General features: G+C 42.6%; 1 protein-coding gene across 1 annotated transcript in view; it reads left to right on the top strand.

The window, feature by feature from the left end:
- Positions 1–2,048: 2,048 nt before the first annotated feature.
- The window catches only part of LOC126262357 (peroxidase-like), a 291,332-nt gene continuing 273,436 nt past the window's right edge, over positions 2,049–19,944 (top strand). Inside the window, exon 1 of the mRNA XM_049958941.1 lies at positions 2,049–2,120. Coding sequence (XP_049814898.1) covers positions 2,107–2,120 — 14 coding nt within the window. The 5' untranslated portion in view covers positions 2,049–2,106. The remainder of the gene's footprint in view (positions 2,121–19,944) is intronic.

Here is a 19,944-nt window from a genome sequence, read left to right as displayed (position 1 = left end):
TCGTACTCTCACGGATTTAGTGAGAGCCCTGAAGGATTCGTGGTGTCAGTTCCCTCCAGCACTACTTCAGACATTAGTCGAGTCGATGCCACGTCGTGTTGCAGCAGTTCTGCGTGCTCGCCATGCCCTACGCGATATTAGGCAGGTTGTAAGGGGTCCGTAGGCCCTTACTATAACTTTGCAATCGGCACAGGGCGAACAATCGATTGTGACGTGTTGCGAGAGCGAGTGTCGAGATGCGCCATACTGGTTGGCGGGAATGTTGTGTGTTTGGAGGCCATTATTGGAATACAGGGTTTATAACCGAGAAGGGTGTCACCATCGCCGTGGTTAGACCCCTAAATAATAAATAAATAAATACCGGGAAAGTGATGAAGTATCTTTATAAAAGTGATCAGTGACGTTACTAGTGCCGATATTTATTTTCGCGTCTACCGCGCCGGCCTAACCTTGGATTGCAGTGTTGGATGCAGTGATGGATTAGCGTGTGACGATAATGGCAAATGAAGAAAGCCTGTGCTGAGATGAGCCGTAATTAGATATGTATGACGAAGGCAGTGGCTGTCTCCTTTTTGTGTTTTGAGAAGAATATAAGTTCGTAATTAGTAAAACTGTGTTGGTGTTCCTTATTACCACACATTCAGTATTATAGTATTGAACAGGACGAACTGGAAAGTAACAACTTCCGTAGCAGTCAATTCCGATTACCAGCCCCATTAGGTTCACGGTCATGTTAATAATAAGTATTGGGCTGCTATTCGATCAGATCAGGTCGGGATAAAAACGGAGGTGTTACAAAGTGTACCAGATTTTTGGCTGTTCAATGAACGTTGCACTGAGGTTATAAAGTATTTGATCCGATGACAGCAGTTAGCCGGAACGCGTGATTAAAATGAGAAATAATATAGTGTGGTCAAGACAGAAAATATTTGTGTATTTGTGCTATTTGTAACTGTGGGTGGATTTTCTTCATGATACAGTCATCAAAGAATTGCTTCGTTTGGAGAGGGAGAAACTTGTGGGCTCTCTGTCCCGCCGGACTGAGGCTATTACTGAGACCAGATGCGGAGATGCGCAGTATTGTTGTGGTGTCTTGTGAAGCTTATTTATTTATTTATTTTGCGTATGGCAATACAGCAACAATATTTTATATCAGTACAACAATATGTAAACGAAATGTATAAAACAAAACAATGTGTAAATAATATATGTGTAAAAAACAAGCAGTAGCACAAAAGGATAAAGTACAAACACTCAGGACAAAATAACTACACGTTAAAAGCTTGGCAAGCCTGACTAGAAACTCATTCATATATTTAAAGCTCAATACCTAGATTGCACAGCCAATCCAAAGCAGGGTGTTTCACATATATAACCTCAGAGACAGGTCCGGCGTATCTTCTTAAGGGGCATTCCTCAATAATATGGCGGACGTTCTATTGTGGTGCTCCACAGTCATAGGCTGGTGAGCCGCGTAGACCTCACTTGTACTTATATGCGTTGCATCTTGCATGGCCCGTTCTGATACGGTTTAATTTCGACCAGGTACATGTCTTCAGGTCCAAGCCCGGTAAGTCCAGAGTAGGATCTTGGATACCTTGTTTATTAATTCCAGAATCATTCCACAAGTGCCGCCATTGCTCCTTGATGTCAGGTTGATGTGCTTGTGTATTAACCCATATACGCTTCCGTGACTTCAACCGGGTCGATGGTACTTCGTTCAAAACATCATGGATTGGTAGATTCTGAAGCTGATTAACTTTTTTGCAAGGTGTGCTTGTTTCAACCAGGTTGTGGGGGGGACACCAAGCTCTTCGATCCCACTGGAGCTCTGCCAGCGTCGGACGCCACCGCAGACGAAATTGGCGAGGAATTTGGAGAGGTATCCGCGGGTGGACTCGATGAGTGGCGGGTGGCTGGGCGCGGGTCGGCCCGCCTGCAGGGAAACTGGGTTAGCTGGAAATGAAAGCGGCGCCCCCCTCGCAGTCCCGAGCCCTGGTGGCGGCGCGGCGGCCGCGGTGCGCCGCAGTCTCTGCGTGCAGTGTGTGTCCGCCAGGTCGACAGCGGATCCAGACAGCGTGCAGACACCGCCGGACGACAGCCACCATGCTACGCACGAGGTACGCCCGCGCTTGCGGTCGCGCAGCCGATACCCCTCTACCGCTCGGCCGACACTGCTGGAATCGCAGTACTGTTCACTGACTTCTCTTTCGATTGACGCCACATAGTGCAGTACCGCAACAATGGTCTATTGTTCCACCTTCAGTTTCAGTGCAGTGGTGTAGAGTGCCCCAGACCATCTGCAACAGAGCTAAAAATGTGATGTTTGTCATCAGAACTATTCGTGACTCTGACAGGCCTGTTCTCTCAGATACTACAGAAACGTAACGAATCCATTCTTACAAAAGGATCAAGTGAGGTCTGAGCCTCTGCTTTAGTATTAATGGCACTGATTCAGTCATTTTTGTTGAGAAGTCATACACCGCGTCTCAGAAAATTAACTTCTACTGCGGAATAAACAGTATAACGACTTGTGATACAGCTCGTGATGGGCAATGTAAAATTGCCCTTAATAAGTTACGTTTAATGACTAATGTAAAAGAAACAGTTATCACCTACTGAATTGTAAACTAATTTTGATTTAAAAAAAAAATCTATGGGCATTTTCGACCACCAATAAGCCATCTTTTGTTCCATTTGCATCATTTAAAAACCTATAACCTCACATTTGAATTTATCCGTGATTAGATGTGATTTGGTTGCACTCCACTTCGAAGCTTCCAAATATTATCTGTCAGGCTGTGTCTACTAACTAGCGTCGTCATACTCTTGCACGTGATTACTGCGTCTGGCAGGTGGAAATGCATATCAATCCAGTCACGAAAAGCAATTATTGTAAACAATACTCGATAATTCTGGTATGTATAGAGAATTGGAAAAGCATGCCTGATCCCAGGAGCTGGTAACCAAAACGCATTTTCTCGCTTTTCAACAATACCATGATTGAATTGGGAATTGTGCGGTGTCATTAATAAAATTATTCTTATACATACGATAGGCAGGAGGTGAAAGTCAGTGGCACTTGCAGCTCCGATAAAAAAGTCTCTTTGTTATCAGTCTCTTTGCACAGCAAGCGTTACTTGTTTTCGCTCCTATTTTACGTCTTCATTTTTCGATTTGGTTAGTTCCGACATGGAAATAGATACTATGTTTAGCAAATGATTCGAAATGCTCCGTGCCGGCCGCGGTGGTCTAGCGGTTCTAGGCGCGCAGTCCGGAACCGCGCGATTGCTACGGTCGCAGGTTCGAATCCTGCCTCGGGCATGGATGTGTGTGATGTCCTTAGGTTAGTTCGATTTAAGTAGTTCTAAGTTCTAGGGGACTAATGACCACAGTAGTTAAGTCCCATAGTGCTCAGAGCCATTTTTTTTTCGAAATGCTCCGTAAAACAAAAACCCAAGAGAAATGATAATTACTATGCAAAAGAAGTGAATAATTTCCTAGTATCGAATAAACTGAACACTGAAATAAACTGTATCCCCAGTATTCATAAACGTTTACCTTATGTTGGAGTTCAGCGTCTCTTCGACAGGACTGTGTCCAGTGATGAGTTACAAGCCCACCCCTATCGTAGACGGGAGATTAAACATGCTGGGGGATTGATGAAGGCTTCATCTTAACAAATACTTGCACTGATTTGAGAATCCAAAAGCCGAAACTCGCAAACGTCTTTGAAACTATATGGCAGACTAAAACTATGTGCCGGTCCGGGACTCGAACTGGGAACTGTACCTTTCGCGGGTAATCTTTTTACTGGCGGAGCTGTACAGACAACACTCACGATCTGCCCTCGCATCTTTGCTTCCGCTGGATCTGCCTCTCAGTCCTAAACCGCCTATACATTTCAAAACATTGCACGCTATGCTAAAGAGTGAAAGATTAATTATGGGTCGCAGACTACTATCTGGACTTCGTTTCTTCTCATTGTAAGTACGATGCTGCAACCCCACATTTTTAGTGTAGACATGACTCTCTCTTTCAATTTTATACCCTGAGTCAGTTTCGTGGTAAAAGCTTTCTAAATGCTCCTTTACTGAAACCTAAAATAGGCGACTTATTATATTTATTTATAGCCGAGTGAATGCACCGAAGAAACTGGTACACCTGCCCAATATCATGTAGGGACCCCGCGACCGCGCAGAAGTGCCGCAAAACGACCTGGCATGGACTCGACTAATGTCTGAAGTAGTGATGGAAGGAACTGGAACCATAAATACTGCAGTGATGTCCATAACGGGGGTGGAGATCTCTTCTTAACAGCACGTTGCAAGGCATCCCATATATGCTCATTAATATTCATGTCTGGAGAGTTTTGTGGCCATCGGAAGTTTTAAACTCAGAAGAGTCTTCTTGCAGCCCCTCTGCAGCAATTCTGGACGTGTGGGGTGTCGCATTGTCCTGCTGGAAATGCCCAAGTCCGTCTGAATTCACAATGGACACAAACGAATGCAGGTGATCAAACAGGATGCTTACGTACGTGGCACCTGTCACAGTCGTTTCTAGACGTATCAGGGGTCCTACATCACTCAAACTATGCACGCCCCACACCATCACATAGCCTCCACCAGCTTGAACAGTCCCCTGCGGACATACAAGGTCCATAGATTCATGACGTTGTCTCCATACCTATACACGTCCATCAGCTCGATACAATTTGACACAGGACTCATCCGACCAGGCAACATGTTGCCAGTCACCAACAGTCCAGTGCTAGTGTTCACGGGCTCAGGCGAGGCATAAAGCTATGTGTCGTGCAGTCATCAAGGGTACATGAGTGGGCCTTCGGCTCCGAAAGCCCATATCGACGATATTTCGTTTAATGGTTCGCACGCTGACACTTGTTGATGGCCAGACCCAGCACTGAAATCTGCAGCGGTTTGCGGAAGGGTTTTACTTTTGTCACGTTGAACCATTCTCTTCAGTCGTCATTGGTCCCGTTCTTGTAGGATCTTTTTCCGGTCGCAGCAATGTCGGAGAATTGATGTTTTAGTGGATTCCTGCTATTCACGCTACACTCGTAAAGTGGTGGTACGGAAAAATTGCACTTCATCGCTACCTCGGAGATGTGTCCCATCGCTTGTGCGCCGACTATAACACCATGTTCAAACTCATTTAAATCTTGATAACATGCCATTGTAGCAGCAGTAATCGATCTAACAACTGTTGTATATAGGCGTTGCCGACCGCAGTGCCGTATTCTGCCTGTTCACACGTCTCTGTATTAGAATACGCATACCTATAACAGTTTCTTTGGCGCTTCAGTGCAGAAAGCACACCGTGATGTTTGTGATTGTTTCATCACACCGAAAATGCCTCAGATTATCTAGAAATTCTATATCTTTGAGTACCGTAATCTTTTTCAGCTGTTCAGTCCATTATGAGACTCAGCTTTATTGAAATCATTGTTTATCGGAATATTTTCTTTGTCTCAGATCTTTCTCATGTTAAGTTCAAAATGGCTCTGAGCACTAGAACTTAGAACTACTTAAACCTAACTAACCTAAGGACATCACACACATCCATGCCCGAGGCAGGATTCGGACCTGCGACCGTAACGGTCTCGCGGCTCCAGACTGTAGTACCTAGAACCGCTCGGTCACCCCGGCCGGCTCCCACGTTAAATGGGACAGGTTTAAAAAAGTTTTATGTCTATGTCAAAACCAATAACTGTTTCACTAGCAGTCGACAGAAATATCCTTAAATCTATGACTGAGTTTCGAATAGAAGTCGAGCTAGCACATTTAAACTATTAGTGATTTGTAGTAATTTCCGCCGAAAGGCGACTGGCTCCTTATACGTTTACTCCTCACATAATTGTTAAATGCTAACCAGCTCTTACCTCTGGCGATCTGCGTACGATTAAAGAAAGTAATAGAAATAATAGAACCAATTGTATTTGGAGATGGAAATTTGAGGCCAGCCAGAGAGAAATTTGGCTCCGAAAAAGTGGGGAATTAACATCAAGAAAAATAAGACACACTTGCAGATAATTCGAGCCTGAGGGAACTGTTTTTTCTGTTATAACATTTTAAGAATTAAGAGCTCGCCATCCGTTTTAAGTGAGAGGGAAGCAAATTCTTACGCGGCAGGTTTCACATATTTTTACTACATAACACTGGCAATTCTTCCTGCCACAGCTACGGGAGGATAATTCTCTTAGTCCGTTATATTCTGATTCACATTAAATATTCTCCTTTAACCTGTAGCAGTCTTTCTAAATTACATAATCGGCTGAGATACCCAGAGACGCTGTAAAGCGACAAACGGCGTTCTCCTATTGCAGTGAATTGGGAAACACAGCACCGTAAAATGGTGCCCAAACGAGATCGAGAAAACCGGCTGTGACAGTTGACTCACGCTTCACGCTACAACTCGGCGGGCACATCAAAGCTCTCACTGGCCTACCGGCCAGGAAGTGACTTGGAATTCTCTGCCACCTTCCACTCCGTTCCTCATTGCAACATTCGACTCGAGGGTATCATCACGATTGCATGAATTTCAGAAGAATGGTTTTATTCTTTCCTCACCTGGGAATTCTGTCGTTAAGGTGTGGCGTTATTCTTTTATTAGTTATTCTCCAAGTTTGCTTTTAACTGATATTGTACACTACATTCTCAAATATTTTATCAGACTCCTCTGCGAGAATCCTAATCAGATCTTCGAGCTTGGTGTAACTTTCCTGTTCCAAACTATGTACAGAACGATTATTTTTTTCGGCTTGCAGTTTGGCAAAAGGTTCTTTTGTTAAATTAATAGAGGAGAAGCTATTTTAATGTTCAAATTCTTCACTTAACTTGAAATTATAGATCGGAAAAACATTTATCTTTAGGTAATTTTGAACGCTCGTCGTCCCAACCTCAAAACTGAGCACGAAGAGTATTTGTTTAGAAACAAATGCTGACGGTGGAAACTTACGTCTTATCATAGTGCAAACTTCATAAAATTATTGACGTTCGTCGGAGATACATGAATACATAAGTTTCATGATAGATAATATCAGGCATATACATATTTCACTCTGCCTACATTACGAATATGAACTGATTAACAAAAAAAAATAAATTTGCATCATACAAATGAGGAAAAAGAAAAATTTACTGAATCAAGCGAGAAGGGAGCCATGCACTAGTTTTCGGGGAGAAAATGTCTATGAAGTGCGAATAATTTTACCACCAGAAGCTACGGTTTGTCTGACTACTTACTTTACAAACTTCGGAAATGTTGCAGCTTCTGAATTTCACATTTTCTTGCGATTCAGATCGAACCTCCAATTCAGTGCCTTCTGAGCACTTATATACGCCAGACCGCACTGGAAATGTTTCTATAAAAATTTACATGTTAAAGAGAAAAAGGTCACAACCCATCGAAACACCAAGGAAAAATATTCGGAACAGCTCTTCTGTTAAATTTAAACCATCTCTAGTGCATTCTATAACAGCTGTTCCTTTCTGTGGAAACTATGTGCTCTTACATGCTTAAGTTCTATCGTCGTTCAATTATTGCATTCCAAGTTATTTTTTTAAATATAATTGATAGTTAAAATGTACAGAATGTGTACCGTTTACTAATAACGTTGCGAGATACTTCAGTGCCCGCAAATTGGAAACAGTTTAATTCAATTTCACTTCTAGGTCATATAAACAGTTGACGATAAACTTCTATAATCGCTATTTTTAATGCACGTGAATTTTAGTTATTGAGACACACAGCTAAAATGTTAATTACAAGCCAGTTTCCTGTATCATAACAATGAAAAGTTATCAATATCATCATAGAAGTATTGTTGCAGTAGATAACGGATTCTTTCATATTTTGGAAGCAATATTCCTATTGCTTCCAAAATGTATGATATAGTAAATAATATTTCAAAACATATGACGATATGAAAACCCTGGTTGATTCGTATTATAGTGAATTGCTGTTACATGTGTGGTATCACACTGCATGTAGTTCAACAAAACATTAACGTGAAAGAGAAGAGTGGAACTGACGACGAGGTCAATCTACATATTTAAAAGGCAACGTCCTGACTGACTGGCTCATCATCGCCCAGGCCAAACCACTAAGGGCAGAAACTTGAGGTTTGGAAAGGGTGTTGATCTTATACTTTATGTGTCGTTTAAGAAAATATTTTTCTTAATTCCATCACTAAGGTGGTGAAACAGGGGATGAAACGTTTTTTTGAAAATATGTCGCTGTTAAGGCAATTTTGAAACCTGACCTGCGGAAACTGATATTTGCTTTCTCGATCAGAAGTAAAGAAATACATGTTACGGCATTTTTGTAAATTTAACTTCTGTTGGGGTATAGTAGTGGGTGAAAGCTTCCTTTGAAAATAAATCATAATTAATGAACTACTACAGTATTTTTAAAAGTACATGTATGAAAATTGGTATTTGAATTACCGGTTACAAATAAAAAATATATATTTCAGTGTTTTTGGAAATGGTTTATGAAAACGTAACATTATAAAAATATTTATAAAGCTAAATCAATGACAATTGGAGTTTAGATTCTCCACTGGAATTAAAAAAAAAAAACTATGTCTATCTTCATTTTTGGAAACTCAACTCCTATGAGTGTGAAATGTGAGATGAAAGCTTCAATCGAAATATATCATTATGAAAACATTTTTGAAGCTAATTCTGTGAGAAGTTGTATGTGGCTTCTCAACTGTAAATTTTAAAAAAATGCCGATTCACTGCTTTTGGAAATTCAGCCCCTCAGAGGGTGAAATAGGGAATCAAAATTTAAAAAAAAAATATTTCGTTACATTAAAAAATTTTAAAGTTAAATCTGTGAAAACCGATATGTCATTTCTCGATTAGGTATAAAGAAATACATGGTAGAGTATGAAAGTATGTGTGGAAATACCTGCACGGAAACGCAAAACGCATGATTAAAAAAAAACCTTGGACTCCAGCTACTAGAATCACTAGCTACTAGAATCACTATTTGGTCAGGAATGCTTCTATGGCCTTAACTAAAAGCTTAGATTTTGCAGTTTGTAAACAACATAAAGGTTTCTTTAAAGAACAATAAAAAAATCTGTGCAGACCATACAGTCTACGCGAGCGAAGCAGCAGGCGCTGAGTTAGTACAGAAGAGTGGCGGAGGACAGAGTCGGACTGTGGAAGGATGTGGAGGGGTATCAGCCGTGCTTATCCAAAGAAACAGTCCCGTCATTTGTGTTCAGCGATTCAGAGAAACTGTGGTAAACCTAAAACCGAATGACTGTGTGTACTGTCTTAACACTGCATCTCACTTTGTAAAGGAGGAATAGTCTGGTGCTGCGTTTTTATTTTGTATCTTACTGTAAAATGTATTATCCTACTTTAAAAATCACGCGCAGCTTACGACTGATGGGTGCTGAACATAAACTCGACAAGTGCCCTTTGTTAAATTTTACGCCAATTTCTGCTTGTTCAAGATATTATGAGGAAGCCCTCCGTCAGTAGTCCTTCGGTAGTACTGCAGAAATCTGCTGTTTAAGAAACGTTTTCTACAGTTTCTAACCTACACTTCTACATCTGTTCATTCTTGTCTGTTTTCAAACTCTCCTCGTACCTAATGTTGATGTTACTCGATATGTCAACTCAAATGTTACTGTCAAATTGGATGTTGTTAAACTTATCAGATCGCTACGTTCTATTGCTATAGTTGATATTTCAAGTTAGACTACAAAAGTGTGTGTTGTTAGCAAAGTCCCAAGTTTCTGAAAGTCTTTTGTCTCTGATTTCGCAGTGCTGAATTAGTTTTGGACACTTTTCATTAATACTCCTGGCGAGTTTTCTTGTTATTTTCACTTTCATTGGGTCTACAAGGCACAAACTCATGTCTGTGTTGCTCTGTCTCTCTCTCCTTGTGTATGTGTGTTACGAATGTATCTAAAGTATTGTTATTGGCTGAACGGGAAAAAGTTAGAACAAACTAACATGAACTGCTTCTGAAATGTCACTCAGACCTTCTTATGCAGTCGTAGCTAATATGAGGAACTATCGAAAGAAGTGATAAGGAATCCAGCAATCTCTGCATAATGAATGATACCTTACGCTGAATTCCTTCGTGTCAAGAACAAAAACCTCAAACATACAAAAGAACTATTAATTTTTGTAGAAAAGAAAATCTTCGAAATGGAACACATCGCTCGAAAAAATAATTCGTCTGACTCAATGGTACTCTTTACCCATTCCAAACATTCTCGATACCTTGTACAAAACCACCTCGCACTACTGCGTATGTAATTTGACATTCGCATGTGATAAATGTGCTGACAAGAAGATTAGATGGAAAGTATTGAAAACCGGATTGTGATCGAGAGATAGTGCAAGTTCAAGTTCCTCATAATTGCTGCTGTTGGCGAAAGGCAGTCCTGCAGCAGCAAGCACACTCTTCATATAATACTGCAAACAGAAAGCTGACAGAGCGGCTCACAGGTGCTCTCGCTGTTAAGCTTCTCCTCGCCCTTACTACGACCACTCCTCTTTTTGCCAAACGTAATTTAGATTCCACATCAGTGAGGTTCCTAGAAGAACACCAACCTAATGAGCGCGGTTTATTTCCGCGAATACCTTCTAAAGGAGCCATCGAAGAAAATTTTCTCGCGAGAACTAATGTACATTTACTGTGTGCGGAAATGACTCCGCAATTCCTCTTGAGTAAGTATAGTGGCTAAAGGTTGATTTTTTCTCAAACACGTACAGTGCTTGGAAATGGTGGTTCTTGACTTTGCCAATATTCTTGTTTTTCTTCAGTTTGTCACCCAGCTACGTGCTAAAATATCATTTTTTCCAATCATCAGATAGTACAATACCCATTTCATCCCCAGCACACACTGCAGAACATGCTCGCAAAATCTAATTAATTGTTGAATAAGAAATCCTCATTCGTTATATTTCATCAGAAGCTTGTTTGGTAGATAATATAACCTTTGATTAAGTAATGACTAATTTACCCTTCCTAACGAATAGCAGAGGGGGAAATATAAATCACATGTTAAATTGATAAAGGCCCCTTGACCACCATTTTGTGACTCGTCCTGTACTAAAAAAATTGAGTCACTGTTAAGACCCGTACATATCAATGAACAATGCATATTTCGTTGGAACTGTGGGAAAATCAGTGATCAATATAGACTGAAACTTAGTTTTTCCATTGTTGCAGTATACATCAGTAGCCACAGCTGGCGCGAGCAGTACCATCTATTCCACATGATGTGAACTTATATTAGGTAATCAGCAGCTGACAATTACTCGTGCAGCCCTTCTGGACGGATTGCGTGAGAACTGTCGTTTACGAAATTGTTACCTTCATATAACATTTAATGGTGAAATGATATACATCATACGCGAAAATTCTTGCATATGTTGTGTAACAAAAAGGTACGCCCAAATTTACAGGACACATTCACCACATGTAAAATAATCAAAACGTTATATTGGTGTAAATCCGGAAACCCCTTACTTTCATAACATATTTAATTTTCTTCAGCTGTTCGCTGTTCATTAACCATGGGAAACATACACGAACGCCGTACGGAGTGGCCGCGCGGTTAGAGGCACCATGTCATGGGTTGCGCGGCCCCTCCCGCCGGAGGTTCGAATCCTCCCTCGGGCATCGGTGTGTGTGTCGTCCTTAGCGTAAGTTGGTTTAAATTAGATTAAGTAGTGTGTAAGTCTAGGGACCGATGACCTCAGTAAATTGGTCCCTTAGGAATTCACACACATTTGAACATACAGGAACAAACCGAGCCAATATAATATATGAAACTCTTTCTCCTATCAAATGTTCAAAATGACCTCCGTTAGCATTGAAACTCGCATCGATTATCCGTCACATTTAATTCTGGAGGCGGTGATGTATCGCTTGAGCATGGCGTATGGATTAACAGTTTTCCACAAGAGCTGCGCGAAGATTCTCCGCTTCTTGCACAGAGATTGATATGTTAAGCTTTGAAATGCCCCACTGGCAAAATTCTAGTGACGGTGTATTCTGTTCGCATGCGTTCTTGATTATCAATGAGCTACCAAGAAAGAGTGTTCTGAAGTGGAAATAAAGCGTTTCTGGGGCCGCGTACATTCATTAAACGTTTAAGAGAATCCGAGCACACGTATGCAATGTGGAATTGACCTCTAGATGTCATGAGAAGCAGACAGGCAGTATGAAAGGATGCGGAGAGTACTGTGTTTTTCTTAGAGAAGTAGGAACACCTGAATGGTCAGTCAGCAGAACTCAGTGATTTCGAACGTGAACTCGTCGTTGGAAGTCACCCGAGTAACAAATCCATCAGGAACATTTCAGTCCTTCTAAAGCTGCCCAAGTCAACTGTGGGTGATGAGGAAGTCAGATGGAAACGAAAAGGTACAACCACTGCGAAACTAAAAATCGAGCAGACGTCATGTATTGACGGACAGGGACCGTCCAGCATTGCGAAGGGTGTTGGTAAAAATTGCATGAAATCAACGGAAGGAATCACTCCTGAGTCCAACTAACTCAATGACTGTTCTTAGGGAGTTGAAAAGGATGGTGCACAATGGTCGGGCAGATCCTCATAACCCACACATACCTGTAGCCAGTGCTAAGCAAAGCGTGAGGTGGTGTAAAGACTGACGTCACTGGACCGTATATGACTGGAAACGAGTGGAATGATGAGTCATCCTATACTTTATAGCAATGCTGTGGAAGTGTTTGGGTTTGGGAATGTCTGGAAATCGTTACCTCCAACAGAAGTACGGTGGAAGTGGAGGTAGTTTTACGATATAGGGCTGTTTTTCATGGTTAGGAGTGGTCCTCTTATTCCGCTTAAAAGTGGTACATGCGGAAGAATATGAAGACATTTCATAGCATTATGTACTGGGTACAGTGGAGGAAGAGTTCGGAGACGATGACTGTATCAGTAAGACAATGTATCCTGTCATAAACCTGCATCTGTGAAGCAATGGTCCGTGGACAATAATATTCCCGACATGAAGATTTATTATTTTATTTTGCGTATGGCAATTCAGCGACAATATTTTATATAAGTACAACAATATGTAAACGAAATGTATAAAACAAAGCAATGTGTAAATAGTACGTGTGTAAAAAACAATAGCACAAAACGATAAAGTACAAACACTCAAGACAAAATAGCTACACGTTAAAAGCTTAGCAAGCCTGACTAGAAACTCATTCATATATTTAAAGCTCAGTACCTAGATTGCACAGCCAATCCAAAGCAGGGTGTTTCACATATATAACCTCAGAGACAGGTCCGGCGTATCTTCTTAAGGGGCATTCCTCAATAATATGGCGGACGTTCTGTTCTGGTGCTCCACAGTCACAGGCTGGTGAGTCCCATAGACCCCACTTGTACTTATATGCATTGCATCTTGCATGGCCTGTTCTGATACGGTTTAATTTAGTCCAGCTACGTCTCTTCAGGTCAAAGCCCGCTAATTCCAGAGTAGGATCTTGCATGCCTTGTTTATTAATTCCAGAATCATTCCAAAAGTGCCGCCATTGCTCCTTGATGTCAGGTTGAGGTGCTTGTGTATTAACCCATATAGGCTTCCGTGACTTCAAGTGGGTCGATGGTATTTCGTTCAGAACATCATGGATTGGTAGATTCTGTGGGTAATCTGAGTCATGAATTTTTGACCACTCTCTTGCTGCTGCTTCTTGCCTTCTCAGTTGTGGAGGTGGGATATTGCTTAGAGTATGCAGCCAAGGGACTGGCGTGGATTTAATAGTACCTGTTGTTACCCTCATACACTCGTTCAACTGGACGTCGATTTTCTTGGAATGAGTGCTCGAATGCCAGACAGCAGAGCAATATTCGGCAACAGGATATACCAGGGCTATTGCGGCAGTACGTAAGGTGGATGCTTGAGCTCCCCAAGTCGAGCCAGCCAATTTTCTCAGGATGTTGATGCGACTCTTTAGCTTTTGGCTTACGTTTTCTAGATGTTTTTTGTAAGTCAGGGAGTGGTCTAGTGTTATGCCAAGGTATTTGGGGTTGAAGTTGTGTTTGACTCTTTGTTCACAGAAGTTCACATTCAGTTCCTGGAGGGGCATTTTATTGTTCAAGTGGAAAGCACACACCTCAGTCTTGGTTGGATTAGGGCAGAGTCGCCATTTTTTATAACAGGAATTCAAGGACTCCAGATCTTCAGTGAGTACTTCGCTCCTTCCCCAAGTGTTTTAGTTTGTACAACTAGTGCCAAATCATCGGCGTGGCAAAATTTCCTGCTGACTGTATTTGGCAAGTCGCTAATATACAAATTAAAAAGGGTTGGAGCCAACACAGTTCCTTGAGGTAGGCCATTTTTTATTTTATACGATCTGCTGGTGTTGTGGCCGATGCTCACTTTGAAGATAATGAAAGATTTTTGGGATCGTTTCAGCCCTTGAGGAAGAGTGAACAACTATTCCTCCACAGACATTCAGAAACCTCACTGAAAGTGACCGCGGCAGAGTTAAAGTCTTCATAGAGGGGAAGGGTGAACACACTCCATATTAATGTGCTCGGATAGTTTTCCTCATATAGCGCGCATCGTTTTTCTTCTTCACTGACTTTGTTCCACACGTGTTTATTGCACTCTTCACTTTTATGAGGAGGATGAACAGATTTCATGCGGACTTTCACAAACGCAACAATCCCTGCCTAAGGCATTCATCTAATGACAATCCTCTATGTCTCAACTGGGCAAGCTAGCCGCTGTTGGCGAGTGGACTTTATCGAGGCGCTAATTCTGCCCCCACCCTCTTCCCACTCCCCTCCTCTTTTAAATGTGCTTTTTTTGTATTAATTGAGAGGATATTACACCCGAGTGGTTCAATTGGAGACTACAGTAACATGTTGTACTGCAGCTCCAAGAGACATAAATAGTAGACTCCTGAGTTTGGGTGGAGGCTTGTTTGCCCACTCGCGACCTCTAAATTTTGGAATCGCTTTCAAATTTGAATTTTTGATCGAATTTCTCCTTCGTCTGCCTAATATTCCGGGCATGTCATTGTCGGCGGTGTTTTTCTCGTTCTTCAACGTGCTGTTTTCGTTGGCAGGGATCCCGACAGAGCCCTATCAGCAGTATCTCCTCCAGACTATTCGGTGGTGTTTATCTTTGTTCACTTTAGATGCGAATGGGGCAACTTGCAAGTCCGTGTCCGTCCATAAATGAGGTCTGCCTAGTATTGACTTAGTAGCGGTTGTTCCTTTTCACTTCCCCTTGACGTTCATATCAATTTTCTAAGTTTTCAGTTTGAGTTTGAACCTAGATCTGTTGAAGAGGATAGTAATACAACCGGAAGTGCTAAATGAATGAATGAATTTATCGGACTTCCTCCTACGATTCGCCCTAACTTGTCCGGTTCGACTGAAACCGGTATGACTCTTGCCTAAGTCCGAGGCTCGGACTGCAGCTTTGCGTCTTCCCCTCCCCGCCCCTCCCACCCCTCTTTCTCCCGCCGTATATTCCTATGTTGAGCGTGACAGTTTAAATATCTGGAATATATCTGTCTTTAACGATTCTTCCTACCTCTCCTTATTTATACATACAGGTGTTGGACATAAACATTAAACAACAGGGGAGAGTACGCGTTGAGTGATCGTGACGGATGACAATTGAAGAAAACTGTGACGAAAAATAGCGGGACTACAGCTGCAAAAGTCACTGCAATACTGAATGTCGCACTCGCGAATGCTGTCAGCACCAAAGCAACACTCAGTGACTTTCATAAGCAGCGAGTTTTAGGGTGAGCTGGGTTCCAAAACCACTCACCAGTTATGCAGATGCCCGTTACAGGAAAGCGCGTTGCTGAAGTTATTTATTCGGAAGAATCTTGTTGCACACTGTTTCCAAAGCGTGAAACATAGGATTTCGGTGATCATTTGGGCAGCCATCTCGTGGTATTCTATGGGCCTCATGGTTACTGTGAAATATCGCACTATTGCCAAGGACTGTACTACCTGTTTGGCTGATCAGCTCCAACCCATGGCACAAAGTTTGTTCCCAAAGGGTGCAGCTGTGTTCCCAGACGACAGGGCTCCCGTTCGCACAGCTCACACCGTCCAGGACTTGTTTAGTGAGCACGAGGACGAATTGTTGCATCTCCCCTGGCACAACAGTAACCAGGTCTCAGTAACACTGATCCTTTGTGATCGACGTCGGAGAGGAGGGTGAGTGATCGCTATCCACCTTCATCATCGTTACCTGGATTTGCCATTATTTTGCAGGAAGACTGATATAAGATACCCTTGAAAAACACTCAGGATCTGTTTTTATCCATTCCTAAATGAGTGGAAGCCATTTTGAATGTCAGTAGGTTTTCTACAACGTATTAGGCACGGTAATGTGTTGTGCCTTTCCATATTTTTGTCTATCCGCTGTAACTGGCCGGTACTGCTTGACTCGATGTTAAATTATTTTCTGGAATAATCATGACCTACCTGTAGGTGCTGTATCATCAACATACCAAAAACTATTAGTCGAATGGAATTCTCTTCCAATCACGTGTGAATCCGGAAGTGACGGTACAGTCCATACACAGTTTCCTGCAGGAGCTTCTGTCCCTCCACTTCGTCTCACCAGTTTCTTTTCTCTACTTCTCTGACTTATGTCACTGTCGACTATTTATCGTCAAAAAGAAATGCCTGGCGACTGACTAGTGATGTCCAGGATAAGCGGTCAAGGAACGAGGTCTCTGAGTTTTTAACGTTAGTGTGACACATCTTCATATTAGCTTTAATTACATCCCAAAAATCGTTTGCCCACCCGTTAACTCAGAGTAAAGCATTTGTTCAGGAATGCGAGTTCTGAACACGAAAACGACATGCTCTGCTCATCGTAAGTGGCGACTTAAAACCATCATCTCTACACTTGTTGTATGTTCCTCTTACAGGGTGCTGACATTTGTGCGTATGCCCCGTCTCGTTAGATGCAGAATCGTCCTTAGGCATCGCTGATGCTCCACCTTTGTAAGATTCCATCTGCAATGTGTCCAGGATACAGATCCATAAATCAGAATTGGAATTACAACTCAACCGAACACGAGGATCTTCGTTGCAGCACTGACTTTGCGACTGTCAAACATTCCACATAACAGTCTGGCAAAGGACGCTCAACCACGGTTGATTACGTATTCAGTTCCCAAATCTGTATCTGCACTTGACGAGAGGATGCTGTCAAGGTGAGGAAAGGTGCTAACCACTTCCAGAGTCACTCTGTCGCTGATGACGCTGATATTTATTTGTCTTTCCCCCTTTCTGGTTGGAGAAGTATCTGTGTGTTGGTACTATTCACATTGGGACCAACTTTTTGTATTCTCCAGAGAAGGTATGACTGAGCTAGATCAGCATACTGTAAATCAACCAATGCTGTAGAAAATGTTAGAGTTCCTGCTTTTAAATGGTCCAGGTAAAATAGTTGCCATTCCTTTTGTAACTTACCTCTGTACCTCGAGGAAGATCATCGTTGACTAACTGTGTGTCAGCGGCAGCATACAAGGAAAGTAATGTTGTGTCAATCAAACAGCCTTGCTTGACACTGGTATTGATATACGGTGGCTCACCAATAGAGTCGTTACCAATGATAGTTCCTATTATATCTGTGTAGAGCAATTTCAAAATGGCAACAACTCTCTGTGGAAAACCATACAGAGCTAAAATCTTCCGTAAAGCTTCACGGTTTACAGACTCAAATGCCTTAGTGAGGTAAATAAAGACAATGTTAAGAGGTCTATTTTGTTCCCTGCATTTTTTCTAACGCCGAGAAGCTGCGGATGTCAAACCTGTGGTTCCTGGTAGTAATCCCTCTTCCTCCAATACGGATACTGCACGTTTTACGAGAATTCTAGTAATTAGCTTTCCCAGACTAGACAGCAAAGATATTTCGCGGTAGTTAGTGCAGTCTGTGCGATCTCCTTTTTTAAATGTGTGCATACTGTAACGTTATCTGTTATAGATCTGCGGTTTTAATTAATTTCTCTGCCTCAGGCATAAACATACCACGAAGAAAATCAATGGATGTGATGTACATGTACAGACGAACAAATGATTACAATTTCAGAAAGCAAGTCAATAAAGCGTTAGTCCACTTCTGACCCTTACGCAAATAGTTATTGTACTTGGCATTGATCGAACTGTTACATCCCCTCCTCAGGAATATCGTGCCAAATTCTGTCCAATTGGCGCGCTAGATCGTCAAAATCCCGAGGTGGTTGGACGACCCTGCCCACAGTGCTCCAATTCCTGCTTGGAATTCTCGATGGGGAAGAGATACGATGGCCTTCCTGGCCAAGGTAGGGTTTGGCAAGCATGAAAACAACCAGTAGAAACTCTCGCTTGCTGAAATGTAAGCCCAGAATGGCTTGCCATGAAGGGCAACAAAACAGGGCATAGAATATCGCCGACGTACTTCTGCGCTGTAAGGATGCCTCGATGGCACCAGAGAGGTCCCGCTAAGAAAAGATATGGCACCCTAGATCATCACTCCTGGTGAGCGAGAGTCCCGTTGATATCACACAGCTCTCTTCCAGCTGGCATCTCGCTGATTGCCTGGAGACGCGCTGGGTAATGGTAGGACACCAACTCGACTGTCGCCCGTCATACGGAGCGACAGCCAGGAGTGACGGCTATACTTCGCCGATATTCTACGCCTCATTTTGTTCCGTTCGTGGCAAGATATCCTGGGTTTACATTTCAGCAAGATAATGCCCGTTCGCACACGTCCAACTTTTCTGCGGCTTTTCTTCGTCTTGCCAAACCCAATCTTGGCCAGCAAGGTCACCGGATCTCTCCCCAGCTGAGAGAGTTTGGAGCATTAAGAAAGGGTCCTCCAACCACCTCGAAGTTTTGGCGATCTAACATGTCGGTTGGACAGAATTTGGCACAATATCCCTCAGGATGTCATCCAATAACTCTATCAATCAATTCTAAGCCAAATAATCGATTACGTAAGGGCCAGAGATGAACCAATGCGATATTGACTTCCTCAATTTGTGAAGTTTGTTACTTTGATAAAATTAGTGGGTGCTGTCACGGACGAACGAATTCGGTTCGTAATAGGAACAGAAACGTCAGTCGCGTTAGGTTCAGGAGAGATTCATTGAGAAGCAGGCGCGATTCCAAAACAGACTTTCACTATTAGGCACTAAGTGAATGTGGGCAGTTCGCGGGAGAGGAGAAGTGTGCGGCTTTCTCGTGGCGTGCCTCGTATTTCACGAGACGGGCGCGCGGCGGCCAGCGGCCTGCTGGGTAATTACTGGGCCCCACTGACCGTAGGCCAGGGAGAAAGTGCTGGGCCGCGCTGGACACTCCGACAGACACCTGCGGCGTTTCTCTCCGTCTTTAGGATCGCCGCGTGACGCAACAAGGCCGCCAGTGGCGTCACAGCTTTGCCACACGTGAACGCCTTTCCATCACTTGTCTGCCGCACGCACACCAGAAAAAGGCCAGTAGAGATGGAGGTATCAGGCTCCTGCAACACACACGGTGATTAGGTGAACGTAGTTAAAAGAAAAAAATGGACGTTGGGTTAAAAAGCTAACAATTTTACTTGTACCCTTGTGGATAACGCAGGCTACTCTGTATAGTTTGTTTGATGAGCAATAACAATCTGAATGTAGCGACCAATTTCAGAGAGTTTTCATGTTATATTGGATGCAAACGAACTCTGGAACTTTTAGCTGCTACGTCCAAAGTCAGTAACTTGCCCAAGACAGGACGCCAACTCCATAGCTGGCAGCAGACTTGTGTGAATTTCTTTAGCCCATTTCTCGCAACAGGTCAGAAAGCCATACTGTAGGAGTGTAGCAATGTTAAGCTAAAGAGTGCAAAAATGGTTCAAATGGCTCTGAGCACTATGGGACTCAACTGCTGAGGTCATTAGTCCCCTAGAACTTAGAACT

This window comes from Schistocerca nitens, chromosome 1 (genome assembly GCF_023898315.1).
Source record: "Schistocerca nitens isolate TAMUIC-IGC-003100 chromosome 1, iqSchNite1.1, whole genome shotgun sequence".
NCBI lineage: Eukaryota > Metazoa > Arthropoda > Insecta > Orthoptera > Acrididae > Schistocerca > Schistocerca nitens.
Note: the sequence above shows the minus strand (reverse complement) of the source record. Positions and strands in the feature narration are given on the sequence as shown.